The sequence below is a fragment of the Myxine glutinosa genome, chromosome 12 (genome assembly GCF_964187855.1).
Source record: "Myxine glutinosa chromosome 12, kmMyxGlut1.1, whole genome shotgun sequence".
NCBI classification, from domain to species: Eukaryota; Metazoa; Chordata; class Myxini; order Myxiniformes; family Myxinidae; genus Myxine; species Myxine glutinosa.
This window is the reverse complement of record NC_136272.1, coordinates 18345256-18364998: the sequence shown is the minus strand read 5'-3', so window position 1 is coordinate 18364998 and position 19743 is coordinate 18345256. Positions and strand designations below refer to the sequence as shown.

Sequence of the window (19743 nt, the reverse complement as noted above, 5' to 3'; positions counted from 1 at the left end):
CTGCAGGAGTGTGCCTAGCTCGTGGTATGAAGATTGGTCTGATCTCTTTTAAAATATCCTCTGGTCTGATGAAGCGGTATTTCACATCGGTGGGTTTGTGAACCGTCACAACTGCTATTACTGGGCAGGAGAAGATCCTCGTGTTTTTTCTGAAAAAACGCAATATCGGCCCAAGGTAACGGTGTGGTGTGGAATGACTTCGGAAAGGATTGTAGGTCCCTTCATTCTTCGCGATACCATGAATGCCAAAAGGTACCTCACCATGCTGCAAGACGAAATCTGGCCAATTATCAGTGCTTCGGAGAATGTTGAAGATTTGATTTTCATGCAAGATGGCGCTCCTCCACATTTTGCTGTTGTTGTTCGTGAATGGCTGAATGCCAACTTCCCTGGGAGATGGATGGGTCGTCGTGGTCCGTATGAGTGGCCAGCCAGGAGCCCTGACTTAACACCACGTGACTTTTTTCTTTGGGGTTGGGTAAAAGAGCAAGTCTACTGTACCAAACCAACGACTTTGGAAGAACTTGAAGGGCGAATACGAGAAGTTATGTCTTCCATCCCACAAGAGTTCCTGGTGAAATCAGTTGACGCGGTTCCTGGGCGGCTTGAGAAGCTGGTGGCGAATTCTGGTGCCCATATCGAATTTTAAATAAAACTTTATGCTATACGCTTTCTTCTTATATCCATTTCTTGTAAAAATTATAGTTAAGAAATAAATTATAAGTATTTTAAAATAGGGAGTTACTTTTCGATCATCCTGTATATATATATATATATATATATATATATATATATATATATATATATATATATATATATATATACGTATATACATATATAAATATCGTGTGTGTTTGTGTATATATATACATATATATATAAGTTCAAAACACACCTGGTCACAGGTGTGCCGCACTGACCGGGTCCTCAGTCGAGGTCCTCAGCATCATCCCGTTTCGGCCCTTCAACCTCGATACGGTCAGCTAAGGTGGGCCAGCAGGGGCACATACACATCCACATGCAGCAACTCCACCTGGATGCGTACATACCCCCACCCCCAGCCAGTGCGAATGCAGACTACAACAACAACACCTCCGCATTCAGAATCCACAGCACCAAACAAACACTGTGGAACACTCAAACAACCACCTTTATACTCTTCACCACTCACCAACAAAACACACCAGATCATTCATACACACACATATACACCCATACACACACACACAACACCAACCAACCAACCACCTACCCTTACAACATACACCACTCAACATACAAAAACACACTCATGCAAAAATTAATTCATGCAAAAAACACACACCCTCACCCACTCACTCATATACACAAAATAAGAAATAATAATAGTAACAAAAAAAAAAAAAAAAAAAAAAAAAACCAACTTACACCGTTCGACGTGCCTCCATAAACTTCCTCCATATCCAAAATGAGACTTTCAAGGCAACCTGGGCCACCTTTTCACACATCCTCCTTCTTTCTGTCCTACACACTCCAAGCCGAGCAAGAAATGCAGAAAAGGAATTGCCAATATACCCTCTGTACCCCACCTCAAATGGCTGTCACGAAACTCGCCAACCCTTCTCCCGGCACTCTGCCTCCAGCTCACTGTACTTTCCTCTCTTCCTCTCGTGCACCTCCTCCATATTTTCTTCCCAAGGTCCCGACAATTCCCCTAAGATGACCTGTCTTGTTGCACCTGACCAAATGACAATGTCAGGCCGCAACCTTGTCACACAGATCACCTCTGGGAATACCAATTGTGGCTTTAGGTCTGCCACCACCTGCCAATCACAAGCATCTGACAGCCCTCTTGCTTTCCACCTCCTCTTCTTTCCACCTCTAACCACTTGGCCCTCTTTGACAAACCACACCTCTCCCCCATCAGTCTCCTTCTCCACTCTTCTTTCTCTCGACCTCAGCACCTCTTGTTGCACCATCTGCACCACCACCGCCAGCACCTGATCATCTCGCCACCTGTATTGTCCTGCTGCCAATGCGACTGAACATGCACTCAGTGAATGCTGCACCGTTCCCACACCTCCACACAAATAACATCTCTCCTCCTGCAACAACCCCCACAATCTCAAGTTTACTGGTGACGGAAGCACATCATACGTTATATATATATGTATATATATACATATATATATATATATATACATACATACATACATACATACATACATACATACATACATACATACGGTGTGTGTATGTACAGTCACGTGAAAAATTAAGTACACCCCGTGTAAAGTTTTGACTTTTTCAACATATTTCAACATACAGCTATTTGATCTTCATTTCAACAATATTGATGGATAAAGGTGATATAATATAACAAATATCATGAAACATTTACATTTTGTAGTCCATTGTATAATTTAAATAAACATAAATGCAAATTTCGCAAGTGGAAAAAGTAAGAACACCCCGACATTTATCACTACTTCAAATACCTAAAATTAGAATCAGGTGCACCAGCTCAGGTGCAAATGATTAGAACATCGTTAGAGAGGATCTTGGAGGAACCTGTCTTATTTAAACCTCAGACATTTAATTTGGTTTGCTCTTTGTTGTTGAAGTGTGCGGCGTCACCATGCCTAGATCAAAAGAGCTCTCTGAGGCCTTCAAAAAGAAGGTTATAGATGCCTACGAGTCTGGGAATGGATTTTAAAAGATCTCCAAACAATTTGAAATCAATCATTCGACTGTCCGGAAGATCATCTACAAGTGGAGAAGATTCCAAACAACTGCCAACTTGTTCAGGCCAGACCGCCCCAGCAAGAGCAGACCGCAAGATGTTGAAAGAAGTCTCTAAGAACCCCAGAATGTCATCATGGGACCTACAGGTAGCTCTTGCCACTGTTGATGTCAAAGTGCACGAGTCTACCATTAGAAAGAGGCTGCACAAATTTGATCTACATGGGAGGTGTGCCAGGAGGAAACATTTGCTGTCCAGAAAGAACATCAGGGCAAGACTAAAGTTTGCCTATGAACACCGAGGCAAAGACCAGCACTTCTGAAACAATGTGCTCTGGACAGAGGAGTCAATCGTAGAGCTATTTGGCCACAGTACCAGAAGACATGTTTGGCAAAAACCAAAGACAGCATTTGACCACAAGAACCTGATACCAACTGTAAAGCATGGTGGTGGAAATATTATGGTTTGGGACAGCTTTGCTGCATCAGGGCCTGGGCAGCTCACCATCATAGAATCCACTATTAATTCTTCATTGTACCAGAGGGTGCTCGAGGATAATGTGAGGCCATCTGTCGGAAAGTTGAAGCTCAACCGAGGGTGGACCTTGCAACATGACAATGACCCTAAACATACCAGTAAATCCACCAAGGAATGGCTGAAAAGAAAGAAATGGAGGGTTCTGGAATGGCCAAGTCAAAGCCCGGATCTAAATCCCATCGAGATGTTGTGGGGGGGATTTGAAACTAGCTGTGCATGCAATAAACCCGTCAAACATCGCACAGCTGAAAGAATTCTGCATGGAGGAGTGGGCAAAAATTTCTCCCAGTCGATGTCAGAGACTGGTAGGCAGTTATAAGAAACGCCTACTTGAGGTTGTTTCTGCCAAAGGGGGCAATACCACCTATTAGAGCCAAGGGTGTACTTACTTTTTCCACATGCGAAATTTGCATTTATGTTTATTTAAATTATACAATGGACGACAAAATGTAAATGTTTCATGATATTTGTTATATTATATTGTGGCGGTTACCTTATGTGTAGGTACCCGCATGTGGCGGTTACCTTATGTGCAGGTAACCATTACCTTATTTGGGCATTATACACGCTCACGGGCCTGTCGGACTTTTGGTTGTGTGGACGTGACGCACGCGCGGTTGCCGGAGCCACGCCCTCCGAAGGTTGCGTGTTCAGATCACGTCGGGGTCACCAGTTTAGGAGTCGCGGAAGGCGAGAGAACGAGGCCATTCGTAGGGTTCGAAGTTGGTTTATTCAAACAGCAAGATCCAGCACACACTAAAAGCGAACGGAAGTTGGCACGCTTATATAACGCCAAAAGCCCTCTTCGGAGGGCGTGGCTCCGGCAACCGCGCGTGCGTCACGTCCACACAACCAAAAGTCCAACAGGCCCGTGCGCGTGTATTATGCCCAAATAAGGTAATGGTTACCTGCACATAAGGTAACCGCCACATGCGGTTACCTGCACATAAGATAACCGCCACAATAGCACCTTTATCTGTAAATATTGTTGAAATGAAGATCAAATAGCTGTACGTATGTTGAAATATGTTGAAAAAGTCAAAACTTTACATGGGGTGTACTTACTTTTTCACATGACTGTGTATATATATATAAACATACCCCATTAAAATATTTGTTGTGATTTGGACTATTGTGAGACTGCCTTGTTTGTCCAGCTTTTGAAACGGCCCTCATACAGCTTAATACAAAAGGAACTCTATGCTCTCGTGAAACACATTTTATGTGAGCTCTCGAGCATGTCATTACTCTACAGGCCTTTCAGTACGTGTAAACCATGTCCAATGACAGTTTTATTGCACCATAAACATTTCTGCTTTGGTCATAGCCACACAAACCATTACAAGGACAGTCCACATGACTGAAATAGGAGAAATGAAAATATTTACATCAGCATTACAAAATCACTATGATGTGAAAATGAAGCTTTCAGTCAGCACGTGCTCATCCATCTACAAATGTGGACATCGTGCAACAGTGCTCCTGAAGGTCTTAGCCACACCCGACTGAAAGGAGATGATCACCGAGTCTGTGTGAGCTATGTCTTCCTACAAATTATGAGAAAACATTGTCAAAGATGGCGTAAGGGCTTTCCCGTGGGTGTGAACGCGGCGAGCGAGACATGAACACCATATTTGCTTTGAAGGAAGAAGAGGAACGGAACAACAGCATGCGTTTGGCTGTTTACACCGCATGTATAAACTGAGCTGCATGCAAGGGATTAGTTATGTTACGATTGATAAATAAAAGTTGGTAGAGCATCAAACAAGATGGTTTCACGAATACATGTGGGATCTGTTTCTCACCATTCTGTGCCCTCTGCAGATTGGCGTGTATGTCATTCCTACCTGAGCACTGAGCTCATGACAGATTCCCAGCTTCAAATATATAATATACTGTTTGTATTATCATGGCCTTGCCCGACTTGTTACCTACGGTCGCTACAGGTTCCTCCATAAGCATATTAGATCCTGCATGGAAAACAATTGGAATAGCATAATCCAGGTGAAGGTTTAAAAAAACGGTAATTATAGATAAGATGCATTGTCCCTTGGAAATAACTACATTTTAAATGATGGTTTATTTAAATGTTAAATATGAAATATACAGTATTAAGGTGATTGCAGAAGAGCGGTGTGTTCATGGAATGTAGCTTTTGCGCTATATTGCAATATTGTCCGGTTACGTCTCAAACACGTAGAACAAACACCGACGGTGGACCGAGGTTGTGTTTTCACCCCAGTTTGTCTCTGTCTGTCGGTTTGTCTGTGAACAGGATATCTCAAAAAGTTGTGGGTGGATTCGGACGAAACTTGGTGGGCAGGTTCGGTGTCACAAGAAGTAATCGATTAGATTTTGGTGAAGATCCGGATACAATAATTTTTTTATTCTCTCTAAGTGATTCTTCACCATTGAGAGATAGGGCCAAAAACGATATACAGCATGATATTTCAAAAAGTTGTGGATGGATTCGGAGGTAAAAGCACAAATTTACCATATTTTCTAGATAGTTTCATAAATGGGGAGAAGATAAACAAAACAGTGGAGGTGTGCAGAAAACCTGGATTTTCTAAACGTGTCCTTGATGAGGTTATTGGATGAAGGCATGCGTCGCGGAGGAGTCGGGTAGGGTCACAGAGCAGAGGGAGCTAGGCTGGAGGGGAGGTGGTTAAAACACACACAGGCCACTGACATTCCCGCAATGTGAAAGCACCAGTGTTATATGACGAGTAATTGTATGATTATGATTTAATGCTATTTCACATTTTTCTATGCAGGTACAGCATGTTTACCCTTTAGAATTATCCACCCTACATATATATATATATATATATATATATATATATATATATATATATATATATATATAATATATATATATATATATATATATATATATAAAGTTGTATGATAAACAATTAAAAGTTTTGTTTTTTGAACTTTTGTATATATTGCTTATCATTAATTGGAAACGTATCTTTTCTGCCCTGCTCAGCTTTGTCCAACAGCAGTGGTGCGTTTTTACTGAACGGTAACTTTGTGGTGAGCATGTTCAAGCGTGAGGTGAGCGTGCGCGGGGCTCTTCTGGAGTACAGTGGCTCAGACACCGCCATGGAACGCATCAACAGCACAGCACAACTGAAAGAGGAGATCATGGTTCAGGTAATTCACACTGGGAAGGATATGCCATTGACAACTGCTGAATACCGTACCCTGTGAATTTCTGAATGATATCCAGCACTGCAAAACTTACTTCTCAGGCCTACAATTCTGAAAGTCCTTCCAAAGCTAAAGTTTATAGTTTCCTGCAATAAGAACAATACCTAATTCATTATACTAGCCAGGGCGGCCAAGAGCCAGAATGGGCCCCGGGCAATACCAAGTGTCGGGCCCCCTTCAATTTTTTTAAATTTAAATCAACCTATAGCTAAGGAGGTTTCCGTGTTTTTGTCAGACGAAACACATGCCATGGTTAAGGTAAATCAATTTGTTGTTTTTTTAGAATTTTTTTTTAGGTACCTAAAACACTCCCCTACCTACACCCAATAAGGAAAATATATATTTAATATTATAAACACACACACACACACACACACACACACACACACACTCACACACACAAACATACATATACACACACACAAAACATAAATAAATAAATATATATTTAATATTATAAACACACACACACACACACACACACACACACTCACACACACAAACATACATATACACACACACAAAACATATATACGTATATATATATATATATATATATATATATATATACACACTGCTCTCTTATGGTATAGACTTTAGATGAACGTATTCGTTTATTTACTCATTTCATCCGGATGGGGTTTGGCCAACATTCCTGTGTTCATTTACGTCATTACGTCATCACCGCAATTATCATAATGTAGTTGTTCCCACAGTAGTTTATTTCACAAGGGAGGGTGTTTACTGTCCATGGCAATAGTATGCCAAGGAATCACACTGAGTGACTTGGAAGGAGACACAAAGTAAAACTGCATACGATGTTTCATCATCACAAACAATCATTATATGTATAACAAAAAAATTTGAAGGGAAAATTTTGCGCCCCTATTACGACTAGATCCAGGCCCCGGGGAGGTCACCCCCTGTCCCACTCCCACCCCCCCCCCCCCCACTCCTCTCGGCGGCCCTAACACGAGCAACAACCTCTCCCTCCGCAGGAACGACAATGGGATTGGGGGGGGGGGCAACTTTATTTTGTGTTGTACAATTTCCAGGAGTTTGCAGTTAGTGACAACATTCGGTTTTAAAGTTATTCTTTCCAGTGATGCAGAAGTACATTAGCAGGTATGATAATTCACCGACGTCTTGTGATAATTCACCACTTTCACATAGAAGTAAAAACCTAAGTTGGAGGCAGCCATCCCAACCTAATAGAATATTCCCACGCACACACCAAGTAAGACCACCACTTTTCAACTCATTCCATCCAGTGTGTTAGTCGTGCATACAACTCGAACACATGCACAGACTCTCAAGTTATATATAGTACTAGCAGGGGTACTCGGCATTGCTTGGGTGGAAAATTGAGAATTGACAATGAAAAGGAAATGAGGTAATGGGGGGCATTGCATGAGCAGCACTGCCGCTCCCCCAGAAAATGATGCAGCCAAGCAGCCACAGGCTGCATACGAACCACCATCATAAACTGATAAGACAGACAGACGGACATTAAACCATTGGCTTAACCCCCACTTTTCGCTTCGCGTGTGCAGGGTAAAAATCATGAAGTGTAAAGGAGGATGTATGTATATACAATTAAACATATCTTAACGGTCACCTTGACAGAAATACTACAAATAATTGTCCTGCACATAACACCTACGTAAAGCAACCTTTACACAACCGCCACCTGTCTAACGTGACCAGCTGCATGCACAATTGTCATTGTTATGTTTGAGCTTTAATCTTACAACATTTGAGTTACCTTGGTAAAAGGATTAAGGAGATAGTTCTGCGCATGCACAGGTTCGCACTTGGGGGCCTAAAACCAAGTAGCCCATGTTCACCAGAAAGTCCAATTTGGTCTAGATGTCAACTTTGGGGGCAATTGGGCCAGTAATATGGGCGTAATTGGCAAGGGCGGAAAATCTGGACCTAAAACTTGGGAGCCTAAAACCAAGTAGCCCATGTTCACCAGAAAGTCCAATTTGGTCTAGATGTCAACTTTGGGGGTAATTGGGCCAGTGTTATGGGCGTAATTGGCAAGGGCGTAAAATCTGGACCTAAAACTTGGGAGCCTAAAACCAAGTAGCCCATGTTCACCAGAAAGTCCAATTTGGTCTAGATGTCAACTTTGGGGGTAATTGGGCCAGTGTTATGGGCGTAATTGGCAAGGGCATAAAATCTGGACCTAAAACTTGGGAGCCTAAAACCAAGTAGCCCATGTTCACCAGAAAGTCCAATTTGGTCTAGATGTCAACTTTGGGGGTAATTGGGCCAGTGATATGGGCGTAATTGGCAAGGGCGTAAAATCTGTACCTAAAGCTTGGGAGCCTAAAACCAAGTAGCCCATGTTCACCAGAAAGTCCAATTTGATCTAGATGTCAACTTTGGGAGTAATTGGGCCAGTGATATGGGCGTAATTGGCAAGGGCGTAAAATCTGGACCTAAAACTTGGAAGCCTAAAACCAAGTAGCCCATGTTCACCAGAAAGTCCAATTTGGTCTAGATGTCAACTTTGGGGGTAATTGGGCCAGTGATATGGGCGTAATTGGCAAGGGCGTAAAATCTGGACCTAAAACTTGGGAGCCTAAAACCAAGTAGCCCATGTTCACCAGAAAGTCCAATTTGGTCTAGATGTCAACTTTGGGGGTAATTGGGCCAGTGATATGGGCGTAATTGGCAAGGGCATAAAATCTGGACCTAAAACTTGGGAGCCTAAAACCAAGTAGCCCATGTTCACCAGAAAGTCCAATTTGGTCTAGATGTCAACTTTGGGGGTAATTGGGCCAGTGTTATGGGCGTAATTGGCAAGGGCATAAAATCTGGACCTAAAACTTGGGAGCCTAAAACCAAGTAGCCCATGTTCACCAGAAAGTCCAATTTGGTCTAGATGTCAACTTTGGGGGTAATTGGGCCAGTGTTATGGGCGTAATTGGCAAGGGCATAAAATCTGGACCTAAAACTTGGGAGCCTAAAACCAAGTAGCCCATGTTCACCAGAAAGTCCAATTTGGTCTAGATGTCAACTTTGGGGGTAATTGGGCCAGTGATATGGGCGTAATTGGCAAGGGCGTAAAATCTGGACCTAAAACTTGGGAGCCTAAAACCAAGTAGCCCATGTTCACCAGAAAGTCAAATTTGGTCGAGATGTCAACTTTGGGGGTAATTGGGCCAGTAATATGGGCGTAATTGGCAAGGGCGTAAAATCTGGACCTAAAACTTGGGAGCCTAAAACCAAGTAGCCCATGTTCACCAGAAAGTCCAATTTGGTCTAGATGTCAACTTTGGGGGTAATTGGGCCAGTGATATGGGCGTAATTGGCAAGGGCATAAAATCTGGACCTAAAACTTGGGAGCCTAAAACCAAGTAGCCCATGTTCACCAGAAAGTCAAATTTGGTCTAGATGTCAACTTTGGGGGTAATTGGGCCAGTAATATGGGCGTAATTGGCAAGGGCATAAAATCTGGACCTAAAACTTGGGAGCCTAAAACCAAGTAGCCCATGTTCACCAGAAAGTCCAATTTGGTCTAGATGTCAACTTTGGGGGTAATTGGGCCAGTGATATGGGCGTAATTGGCAAGGGCGTAAAATCTGGACCTAAAACTTGGGAGCCTAAAACCAAGTAGCCCATGTTCACCAGAAAGTCAAATTTGGTCTAGATGTCAACTTTGGGGGTAATTGGGCCAGTGATATGGGCGTAATTGGCAAGGGCGTAAAATCTGGACCTAAAACTTGGGAGCCTAAAACCAAGTAGCCCATGTTCACCAGAAAGTCAAATTTGGTCTAGATGTCAACTTTGGGGGTAATTGGGCCAGTGATATGGACGTAATTGGCAAGGGCGTAAAATCTGTACCTAAAACTTGGGAGCCTAAAACCAAGTAGCCCATGTTCACCAGAAAGTCAAATTTGGTCTAGATGTCAACTTTGGGGGTAATTGGGCCAGTGATATGGGCGTAATTGGCAAGGGCGTAAAATCTGGACCTAAAACTTGGGAGCCTAAAACCAAGTAGCCCATGTTCACCAGAAAGTCCAATTTGGTCTAGATGTCAACTTTGGGGGTAATTGGGCCAGTTATATGGGCGTAATTGGCAAGGGCGTAAAATCTGGACCTAAAACTTGGGAGCCTAAAACCAAGTAGCCCATGTTCACCAGAAAGTCAAATTTGGTCTAGATGTCAACTTTGGGGGTAATTGGGCCAGTGATATGGACGTGATTGGCAAGGGCATAAAATCTGGACCTAAAACTTGGGAGCCTAAAACCAAGTAGCCCATGTTCACCAGAAAGTCAAATTTGGTCTAGATGTCAACTTTGGGGGTAATTGGGCCAGTGATATGGACGTAATTGGCAAGGGCGTAAAATCTGTACCTAAAACTTGGGAGCCTAAAACCAAGTAGCCCATGTTCACCAGAAAGTCCAATTTGGTCTAGATGTCAACTTTGGGGGTAATTGGGCCAGTGTTATGGGCGTAATTGGCAAGGGCATAAAATCTGGACCTAAAACTTGGGAGCCTAAAACCAAGTAGCCCATGTTCACCAGAAAGTCCAATTTGGTCTAGATGTCAACTTTGGGGGTAATTGGGCCAGTGTTATGGGCGTAATTGGCAAGGGCATAAAATCTGGACCTAAAACTTGGGAGCCTAAAACCAAGTAGCCCATGTTCACCAGAAAGTCCAATTTGGTCTAGATGTCAACTTTGGGGGTAATTGGGCCAGTGATATGGGCGTAATTGGCAAGGGCGTAAAATCTGGACCTAAAACTTGGGAGCCTAAAACCAAGTAGCCCATGTTCACCAGAAAGTCAAATTTGGTCGAGATGTCAACTTTGGGGGTAATTGGGCCAGTAATATGGGCGTAATTGGCAAGGGCGTAAAATCTGGACCTAAAACTTGGGAGCCTAAAACCAAGTAGCCAATGTTCACCAGAAAGTCCAATTTGGTCTAGATGTCAACTTTGGGGGTAATTGGGCCAGTGATATGGGCGTAATTGGCAAGGGCATAAAATCTGGACCTAAAACTTGGGAGCCTAAAACCAAGTAGCCCATGTTCACCAGAAAGTCAAATTTGGTCTAGATGTCAACTTTGGGGGTAATTGGGCCAGTAATATGGGCGTAATTGGCAAGGGCATAAAATCTGGACCTAAAACTTGGGAGCCTAAAACCAAGTAGCCCATGTTCACCAGAAAGTCCAATTTGGTCTAGATGTCAACTTTGGGGGTAATTGGGCCAGTGATATGGGCGTAATTGGCAAGGGCGTAAAATCTGGACCTAAAACTTGGGAGCCTAAAACCAAGTAGCCCATGTTCACCAGAAAGTCAAATTTGGTCTAGATGTCAACTTTGGGGGTAATTGGGCCAGTGATATGGGCGTAATTGGCAAGGGCGTAAAATCTGGACCTAAAACTTGGGAGCCTAAAACCAAGTAGCCCATGTTCACCAGAAAGTCAAATTTGGTCTAGATGTCAACTTTGGGGGTAATTGGGCCAGTGATATGGACGTAATTGGCAAGGGCGTAAAATCTGTACCTAAAACTTGGGAGCCTAAAACCAAGTAGCCCATGTTCACCAGAAAGTCAAATTTGGTCTAGATGTCAACTTTGGGGGTAATTGGGCCAGTGATATGGGCGTAATTGGCAAGGGCGTAAAATCTGGACCTAAAACTTGGGAGCCTAAAACCAAGTAGCCCATGTTCACCAGAAAGTCCAATTTGGTCTAGATGTCAACTTTGGGGGTAATTGGGCCAGTGATATGGGCGTAATTGGCAAGGGCGTAAAATCTGGACCTAAAACTTGGGAGCCTAAAACCAAGTAGCCCATGTTCACCAGAAAGTCCAATTTGGTCTAGATGTCAACTTTGGGGGTAATTGGGCCAGTGTTTTGGGCGTAATTGGCAAGGGCATAAAATCTGGACCTAAAACTTGGGAGCCTAAAACCAAGTAGCCCATGTTCACCAGAAAGTCCAATTTGGTCTAGATGTCAACTTTGGGGGTAATTGGGCCAGTGTTATGGGCGTAATTGGCAAGGGCATAAAATCTGGACCTAAAACTTGGGAGCCTAAAACCAAGTAGCCCATGTTCACCAGAAAGTCCAATTTGGTCTAGATGTCAACTTTGGGGGTAATTGGGCCAGTGATATGGGCGTAATTGGCAAGGGCGTAAAATCTGGACCTAAAACTTGGGAGCCTAAAACCAAGTAGCCCATGTTCACCAGAAAGTCAAATTTGGTCGAGATGTCAACTTTGGGGGTAATTGGGCCAGTAATATGGGCGTAATTGGCAAGGGCGTAAAATCTGGACCTAAAACTTGGGAGCCTAAAACCAAGTAGCCCATGTTCACCAGAAAGTCCAATTTGGTCTAGATGTCAACTTTGGGGGTAATTGGGCCAGTGATATGGGCGTAATTGGCAAGGGCATAAAATCTGGACCTAAAACTTGGGAGCCTAAAACCAAGTAGCCCATGTTCACCAGAAAGTCAAATTTGGTCTAGATGTCAACTTTGGGGGTAATTGGGCCAGTAATATGGGCGTAATTGGCAAGGGCATAAAATCTGGACCTAAAACTTGGGAGCCTAAAACCAAGTAGCCCATGTTCACCAGAAAGTCCAATTTGGTCTAGATGTCAACTTTGGGGGTAATTGGGCCAGTGATATGGGCGTAATTGGCAAGGGCGTAAAATCTGGACCTAAAACTTGGGAGCCTAAAACCAAGTAGCCCATGTTCACGAGAAAGTCAAATTTGGTCTAGATGTCAACTTTGGGGGTAATTGGGCCAGTGATATGGGCGTAATTGGCAAGGGCGTAAAATCTGGACCTAAAACTTGGGAGCCTAAAACCAAGTAGCCCATGTTCACCAGAAAGTCAAATTTGGTCTAGATGTCAACTTTGGGGGTAATTGGGCCAGTGATATGGACGTAATTGGCAAGGGCGTAAAATCTGTACCTAAAACTTGGGAGCCTAAAACCAAGTAGCCCATGTTCACCAGAAAGTCCAATTTGGTCTAGATGTCAACTTTGGGGGTAATTGGGCCAGTGATATGGGCGTAATTGGCAAGGGCGTAAAATCTGGACCTAAAACTTGGGAGCCTAAAACCAAGTAGCCCATGTTCACCAGAAAGTCCAATTTGGTCTAGATGTCAACTTTGGGGGTAATTGGGCCAGTGATATGGGCGTAATTGGCAAGGGCGTAAAATCTGGACCTAAAACTTGGGAGCCTAAAACCAAGTAGCCCATGTTCACCAGAAAGTCAAATTTGGTCTAGATGTCAACTTTGGGGGAAATTGGGCCAGTAATATGGGCGTAATTGGCAAGGGCGTAAAATCTGGACCTAAAACTTGGGAGCCTAAAATCAAGTAGCCCATGTTCACCAGAAAGTCAAATTTGGTCTAGATGTCAACTTTGGGGGTAATTGGGCCAGTGATATGGACGTAATTGGCAAGGGCGTAAAATCTGTACCTAAAACTTGGGAGCCTAAAACCAAGTAGCCCATGTTCACCAGAAAGTCCAATTTGGTCTAGATGTCAACTTTGGGGGAAATTGGGCCAGTGTTATGGGCGTAATTGGTATTTCACACACACAGACAGACAGATACAAAGAAAATGACTTTTATTTACAAGATTATGACAATAACAGTCTTTCACAATGAACTTCCGGCAATTCTTCTTTTGATGAATTTCCATCACACAGGTTTTTAATTTTTTTTCATTTGCACTTATTACCGATTTGATATGTTTCTCGAAGTCAATGCAAGTTATTGCCACATTCCAAATTCCTGGCTGGATGCGCAGGGGCCTTAGTGGTACATTTGCTTCTCAGTAATGACGCAACCAGCGAGTTGAATTCAGAATTGAATGCCAGTCCATTTGTCAACAACAACAACACCAACAACCATTATTTATAAATTTTAAAAATTGTGTGTGCTTTGCACATTGCTTTGTGAGTTATCTCCTGCAGGCAGCATAATACTCTCAAATCATAAAAAAAAAAAAAATTTAAGTTTGGCCATCATACCGGCCAAGAGGTCTATTTATACAAAAGTAGTCCCAAAACAGCCAACCACCATAGCAGGATGATATATGCTCCAAAATGCGGTCATCACTCTATTTGTGCACCTCCTATTGTCGGACATGATTCCACAAATGATAAAACCCAAGCTGCATCAGTGGCACAGCAGCATCTCAATAGAGATGCAACCAGCAGACCAATTTCACCATTGAATCCTGGTCAAACGCACAGTTGTAGAACAAACCGAGATCCAGGTAACCTGTCCAGGACACCTTGCTTTCAGTGACCTATCTTGTCACCCTGCTTGCAGGTGCTTTCTGTGGGACAGCTGCACGACCCGCAGGTGCAGTATTCGTTCAATGTGCCCATGCAGGCCGAGGACTTGTCGTTCATCTGGGAAGCGATTGGGCCATGGGGAGAGTGCAACAAGGTTTGCCAAGGTCAGATATGTGGAACCATCTTTAAAAAACAATCAAAAAACATAGCGTCAATGGGATTTACCTTTCTTGTTAACACTATTTTCACAACTTTTCGACGGTGTGCAGCCAATTTGATATTATTCTGTAAAATGCCACATGTGGGCTAAGTGGAAGATTTTGTACCTTTTCTTTTCTCATGAAAAGGAATTTGAAAGGGTTATTGTTCGAAAACCTCACTCGATACTCCGAGTCATGTTATCATTTATTTAGCGAGAGAACCGATCGAAAGGTAAGCTCTCCGAACACAGTCTAATGGGTACAAATCTTGTACACTCTTTTGGTCACTGACCCTATCGTTCGAAGCATGTTCAGGTCAAAGGTTATCTCTGCTCACATATTGTCAATTGCGGCTGCTGCGTGCCTGGTTTACAGGCGCATTTCTCTTGGAATGCTCCGCAAAGTTTCCAACTCACTCGACCAACCAGAGCAGCGCGCGACGTATAGTTAGATTATTTATTATTGATGCACCTGATTCGTTCTACTAGGGCATGCCCGTACTATATCTATATCTAAAATTATATCCCCCCCCTCTATTTACATGAAATGGTTTGGTCCAAAGCGAACGGCTTGCGAGTACGGTGACAATCCCCCCCCTCTATTTACATGAAATGGTTTGGTCCAAAGCGAACGGCTTGCGGAGTTTGGTAAAGAAATCGCCATAGCGTGCACAAACGCGCAGGAAAGCGAAAGAATCGCAAATTAGTTTTAATTAGTTTTAAAACATAGTTTAACGCCAACATAGTTTGCCAACGTGAAATAAATGAATACGCTCTCAAATGTGCCGTCCGAGGCAGAGTCTGTTCGCCACGTTCGGCACACGTGATAACTCGCTGCTCTCTGATTGGTTGAATCGTTTTTTGGACATAGCTCGGTAACTACTTGTCCGATTAATATGAAACCTTGAAAAGGCACATCCTCGGGTCCCCAGCAATATACCTGGCAAGTTTAAAGTATATCGGACCCGTGGTTGTCGAGAAACAGCGGTCACAGACAAACATACATACATACATACATACATACATACATACATACATACATACACACAGAGATTACTGGAATTATAGATAGATGAGTAAGATGAAGATGATTAATCACGTTCTCTTGATAGTTATCATCGTTATCATCATCTTTATGACTAAACTTAATTTTCAACAGTACCAGTGCAGTGGGACGCCATTTTTATATCAATGCATTGTGTACGAATTGATGTCGTTACTCTCGGCCATGGCGGTGTCTTATCGTTGTGCAGGTGAACATGCTCGACGTTCAGTTTGCATCAGAGAGAGTGACCGTCGCCCCTTCCCAGACCATCGCTGTTTGCACTCACCAAAGCTCGGAGCCATCACCGCACCGTGCCACACAGAGTGTGAGTTAAGGTAACACTCGGGGAATGCTCGCCAGCAGCACACATGGTAACCGCCATGCCCGGATAACTTTTCAAAAATACACCCTGCCCTTTCACCTTGCAGTATTTGCTGATTTCGCAAAACCGTTTATTTATTGTAATCGGCCATTCATTTATTACATACTCAAAATGGTGGAATCCCCCCCCCCCGCCCCTCCCCCACTCCCCTCCCTCACCCGATACACTACGCAAACCCCTTCTCGAAAGAGTCAGTTGACGTTTTTGTTTAACTGCTGCCATTACCCCTCGCCAAACCAATGGGGTTCTGTGTCTGGTCTTGGAAGGTAATTGATGCTGGGATATGCACACCAGATGGTCAGACATTTTGAATCTGGAGCTCGGTACATGAAGTACAGACTTCATTCCAATGCTTAGATGACCGGGAATTATCGGCTTCGATCACGATTCTTCTTTTTCGAGGTGTTTCACACAACACCACAACCACCTGTTTTACACATTCTTTTACAACTTCCTGTTGTAACAACTCCAACTTCCTGTATCTCACTGTAATCCATTGTTACAATGAAGCTCAAAGCACCTTGTTTTTTACCATCTTAATCTCGATACCATTTCAGATTCGTGTAATGTTGTGGACTTGGTCTAATGTTGTGGACAAGATGAAAATGCTATATTTTGAGGGGATGGAGGTTGAGGAAGGGAGGAGCGACACAGGCCTGTCTGCTACAGACCAGGAGACCCAGACAACAAGGAAATCACAATAAACTGCAAGTCTAGAACATGTGTAGTTTACACATCTTGTGTCTTACTAAATGCTATTTGTTTTTCAACAACCGGGGACCTGCTACAGCATCTTAAGTAAATCTCCTTCCTTGAGTGAGTCGGACCGTTCCGGTCGACAGTCTGATTTACCGCAAGACAGCAAAATAATTTCCTTTTTTCATTGCGCTCCTTACTCTTTGCCTAGCTTAATGAAACCTTGCCTAGCCTTGCCTAGCTCCAGATTCAAAATTGCCTAGCAGAAACCTTGCCTAGCTTAATGAAAGGGTAAGAGATCAGGCAAAGTCCTCCGAGCAGTGACCACAGTCGTGGTGGGCTCGGATGAGAAAGAAAATTGTGGTTGTGTTCTCCTTGAGGGCATTTCATTGTGCGTTTCAAACTTGGTGAAAGAGTTATTTTTGGAAAGTTTGTTTATTTTCCAACACGACTGTTTATTTTCCAATCGACGAAACCTTGCCTTTCAGTTCCACTGTGTGTAGCTTGTTTAGGGGTCGTTGTCCATGTCAGTTGCACATTAACTTGTGGTTGTGAGTCTTCTTCATCTTCTTGTTGTTTTCCTAGATTAGTTATCAAATGTATTGATAACTAAAATGGGTATCCTGGTTGTTTGGGTTAGGGTTAGGGTTAGGGTTAGGGTTAGGGTTAGGGTTAGGGTTAGGGTTAGGATTGTTGTCCTGTTGGAATTTTGAAGAAATCAAATTTTTGGGGTTTTTTCCGACTTTTTGTGTGGGCCAAAACACCTTCCCGACACCCACTAAGGAATGCGGTCAGGGATCCTTTAAAATTACCTTTCGCACATCTCCAAAGGCTTACGCACTGTCGAGCGATGAAAAAAAAAAAATTCAAAATTTTCAAACCAATTTTGTTTTCTGCTAAAACACTCCCGAACATTCACTGATGAACCTCTGAAAGTTTGACGAAGATATGCTTGGCCATCTCTGAGAAATCCAGACAAACAGACAGAAAACATGTCTCTTACAGCATCGATTACACAAGAAGACATGAGCATGTGTGTCTAAGAGAAAAAACACATTTTTAGTATATGTCACTACCTTATTGATTGGGATTCAGACACGAAGACAACACTAATGATCTGTTTGACACAAAGTGGTCCCTGGCTGCTTTAAGCAGGTGACACAAGATCAATTAATCGATTCATGCCAAACCTCTTCCCCCTCCCTTCCACACCCTGTACTTCCTCTTCTCATCGCTCTGCATCCCATCAATAAACCAAACGTTGATTGGAATTTAAATTCCTCTTGCTGGTCTTGTATCATCGGATAAACTGCTCATGCACTGCTCCCGATGACTCCGACATAAATGCAATATTTGGCCAGCGCTCCGGCACACAAGGGCGTCGATGGGTAACCGGAACTAATATAATCTTGGCATTATGTTTGTGCGTGCAGTTGGTACATTGCGGGACACAGTGCATGCTCGACACAATGTGGAGCTGGACATCAGACATTGGATGTGCGCTGCATGCAGTATGGTGGCGGTGAAGGCATGCAACCTGAGCTGATGGCTGACCACCATTGCATAGACAAGGTCAAGCCACCGATACGCAAGCCCTGCTTTGAAGCGTGTCCACCGGCTGCCTGGCAGGTTTCTTCTTGGTCACAGGTGCGATGGAAGATGCTAGAGCATTATGATCTTCACATACGAAACTTACACCAAAGCATTTATAAAGAAGAACCCCTTCTAAGAGGCTTCCCTCTACACTCTTGAGGGTTTTTCTTTCTTTCTTCATTGCTTTCCGACACCAGGAACTAATTTATTGCCACTAGAACCCTCTGTTTTCATTGCACTGCTGCCTTCTGCCATGGGAAAACTTATTTGCCATTTATCATCTTCCTTTTCATATGTTTTACCATCTGAATGTCGTCCAAGTTGTTTGAATGTGAGCACTCTGCCTGTCCATCACCCCAGTGCTCAGTGAGCTGTGGCCAAGGCCTGCGCATGAGGCATGTGGAGTGCGTTCACCAAGGGCATGATGCAGATCTGGAGGAATGCTCGAACCAAGGTCGCCCGATAGAGTCCGAGTCCTGTTCAGGACGGCCGTGCCCTGACTGGCAAACAGGATCTTGGGGCCCGGTGGGTTGAGTGTCACAATTCATCAACTTGCACACTATATTCTCAAAAATGTACTGTATATGCATAAGAATATATATATATAAATATATATATATATATATATATATACATTATATACTGTAAAAAAAAAAGCATATATATATATATATATATATACAGTATATATATACAGTATATATATATATATATATATATATATATATATATATATATATATATATATATATATAAATATATATATATATATATATATATATATATATATATATATATATAAAAATATATATATATATATATATATATATACATATATATATATATAGTATATGTGTGTGTGGTGTGTGTATGTGTGTGTAGTTTTGCACTATGATGAACATGACATTGATACACTATTTTGTCAAAAATAATCTGCTGGCCACACACAGTGCTCTGTAACGTGTGGTACCGGCCAACGGCAGCGTGTTGTGTGGTGCCAAGCCAAAGACAGTGAGATGGAGGAATGCGATGCAACTGGTAAACCTTCCGAGAGCAAGGTCAGTCCTTGTTAGCACCGTGGAGAGA

General features: G+C 42.9%; 1 protein-coding gene and 1 long non-coding RNA gene across 2 annotated transcripts in view; one reads left to right on the top strand and one right to left on the bottom strand.

Moving 5' to 3' along the window:
- Positions 1-19743, top strand: part of LOC137438154 (A disintegrin and metalloproteinase with thrombospondin motifs 9) — a 247825-nt gene that overhangs the window by 109761 nt on the left and 118321 nt on the right. The window contains exons 17-22 of the mRNA XM_078766532.1: positions 6255-6421; positions 14777-14906; positions 16195-16321; positions 18498-18711; positions 19018-19182; positions 19608-19715. Of these exons, the coding sequence (XP_078622658.1) occupies positions 6255-6421; positions 14777-14906; positions 16195-16321; positions 18498-18711; positions 19018-19182; positions 19608-19715 (911 nt within the window). The remainder of the gene's footprint in view (positions 1-6254; positions 6422-14776; positions 14907-16194; positions 16322-18497; positions 18712-19017; positions 19183-19607; positions 19716-19743) is intronic.
- On the bottom strand, positions 14053-16348 carry LOC137438156 (uncharacterized). The gene is made up of 2 exons (XR_010986664.2): positions 16273-16348; positions 14053-14859 (listed from the first exon to the last, which is right to left on the bottom strand). It is a non-coding gene; the product is annotated as an uncharacterized LOC137438156 (long non-coding RNA).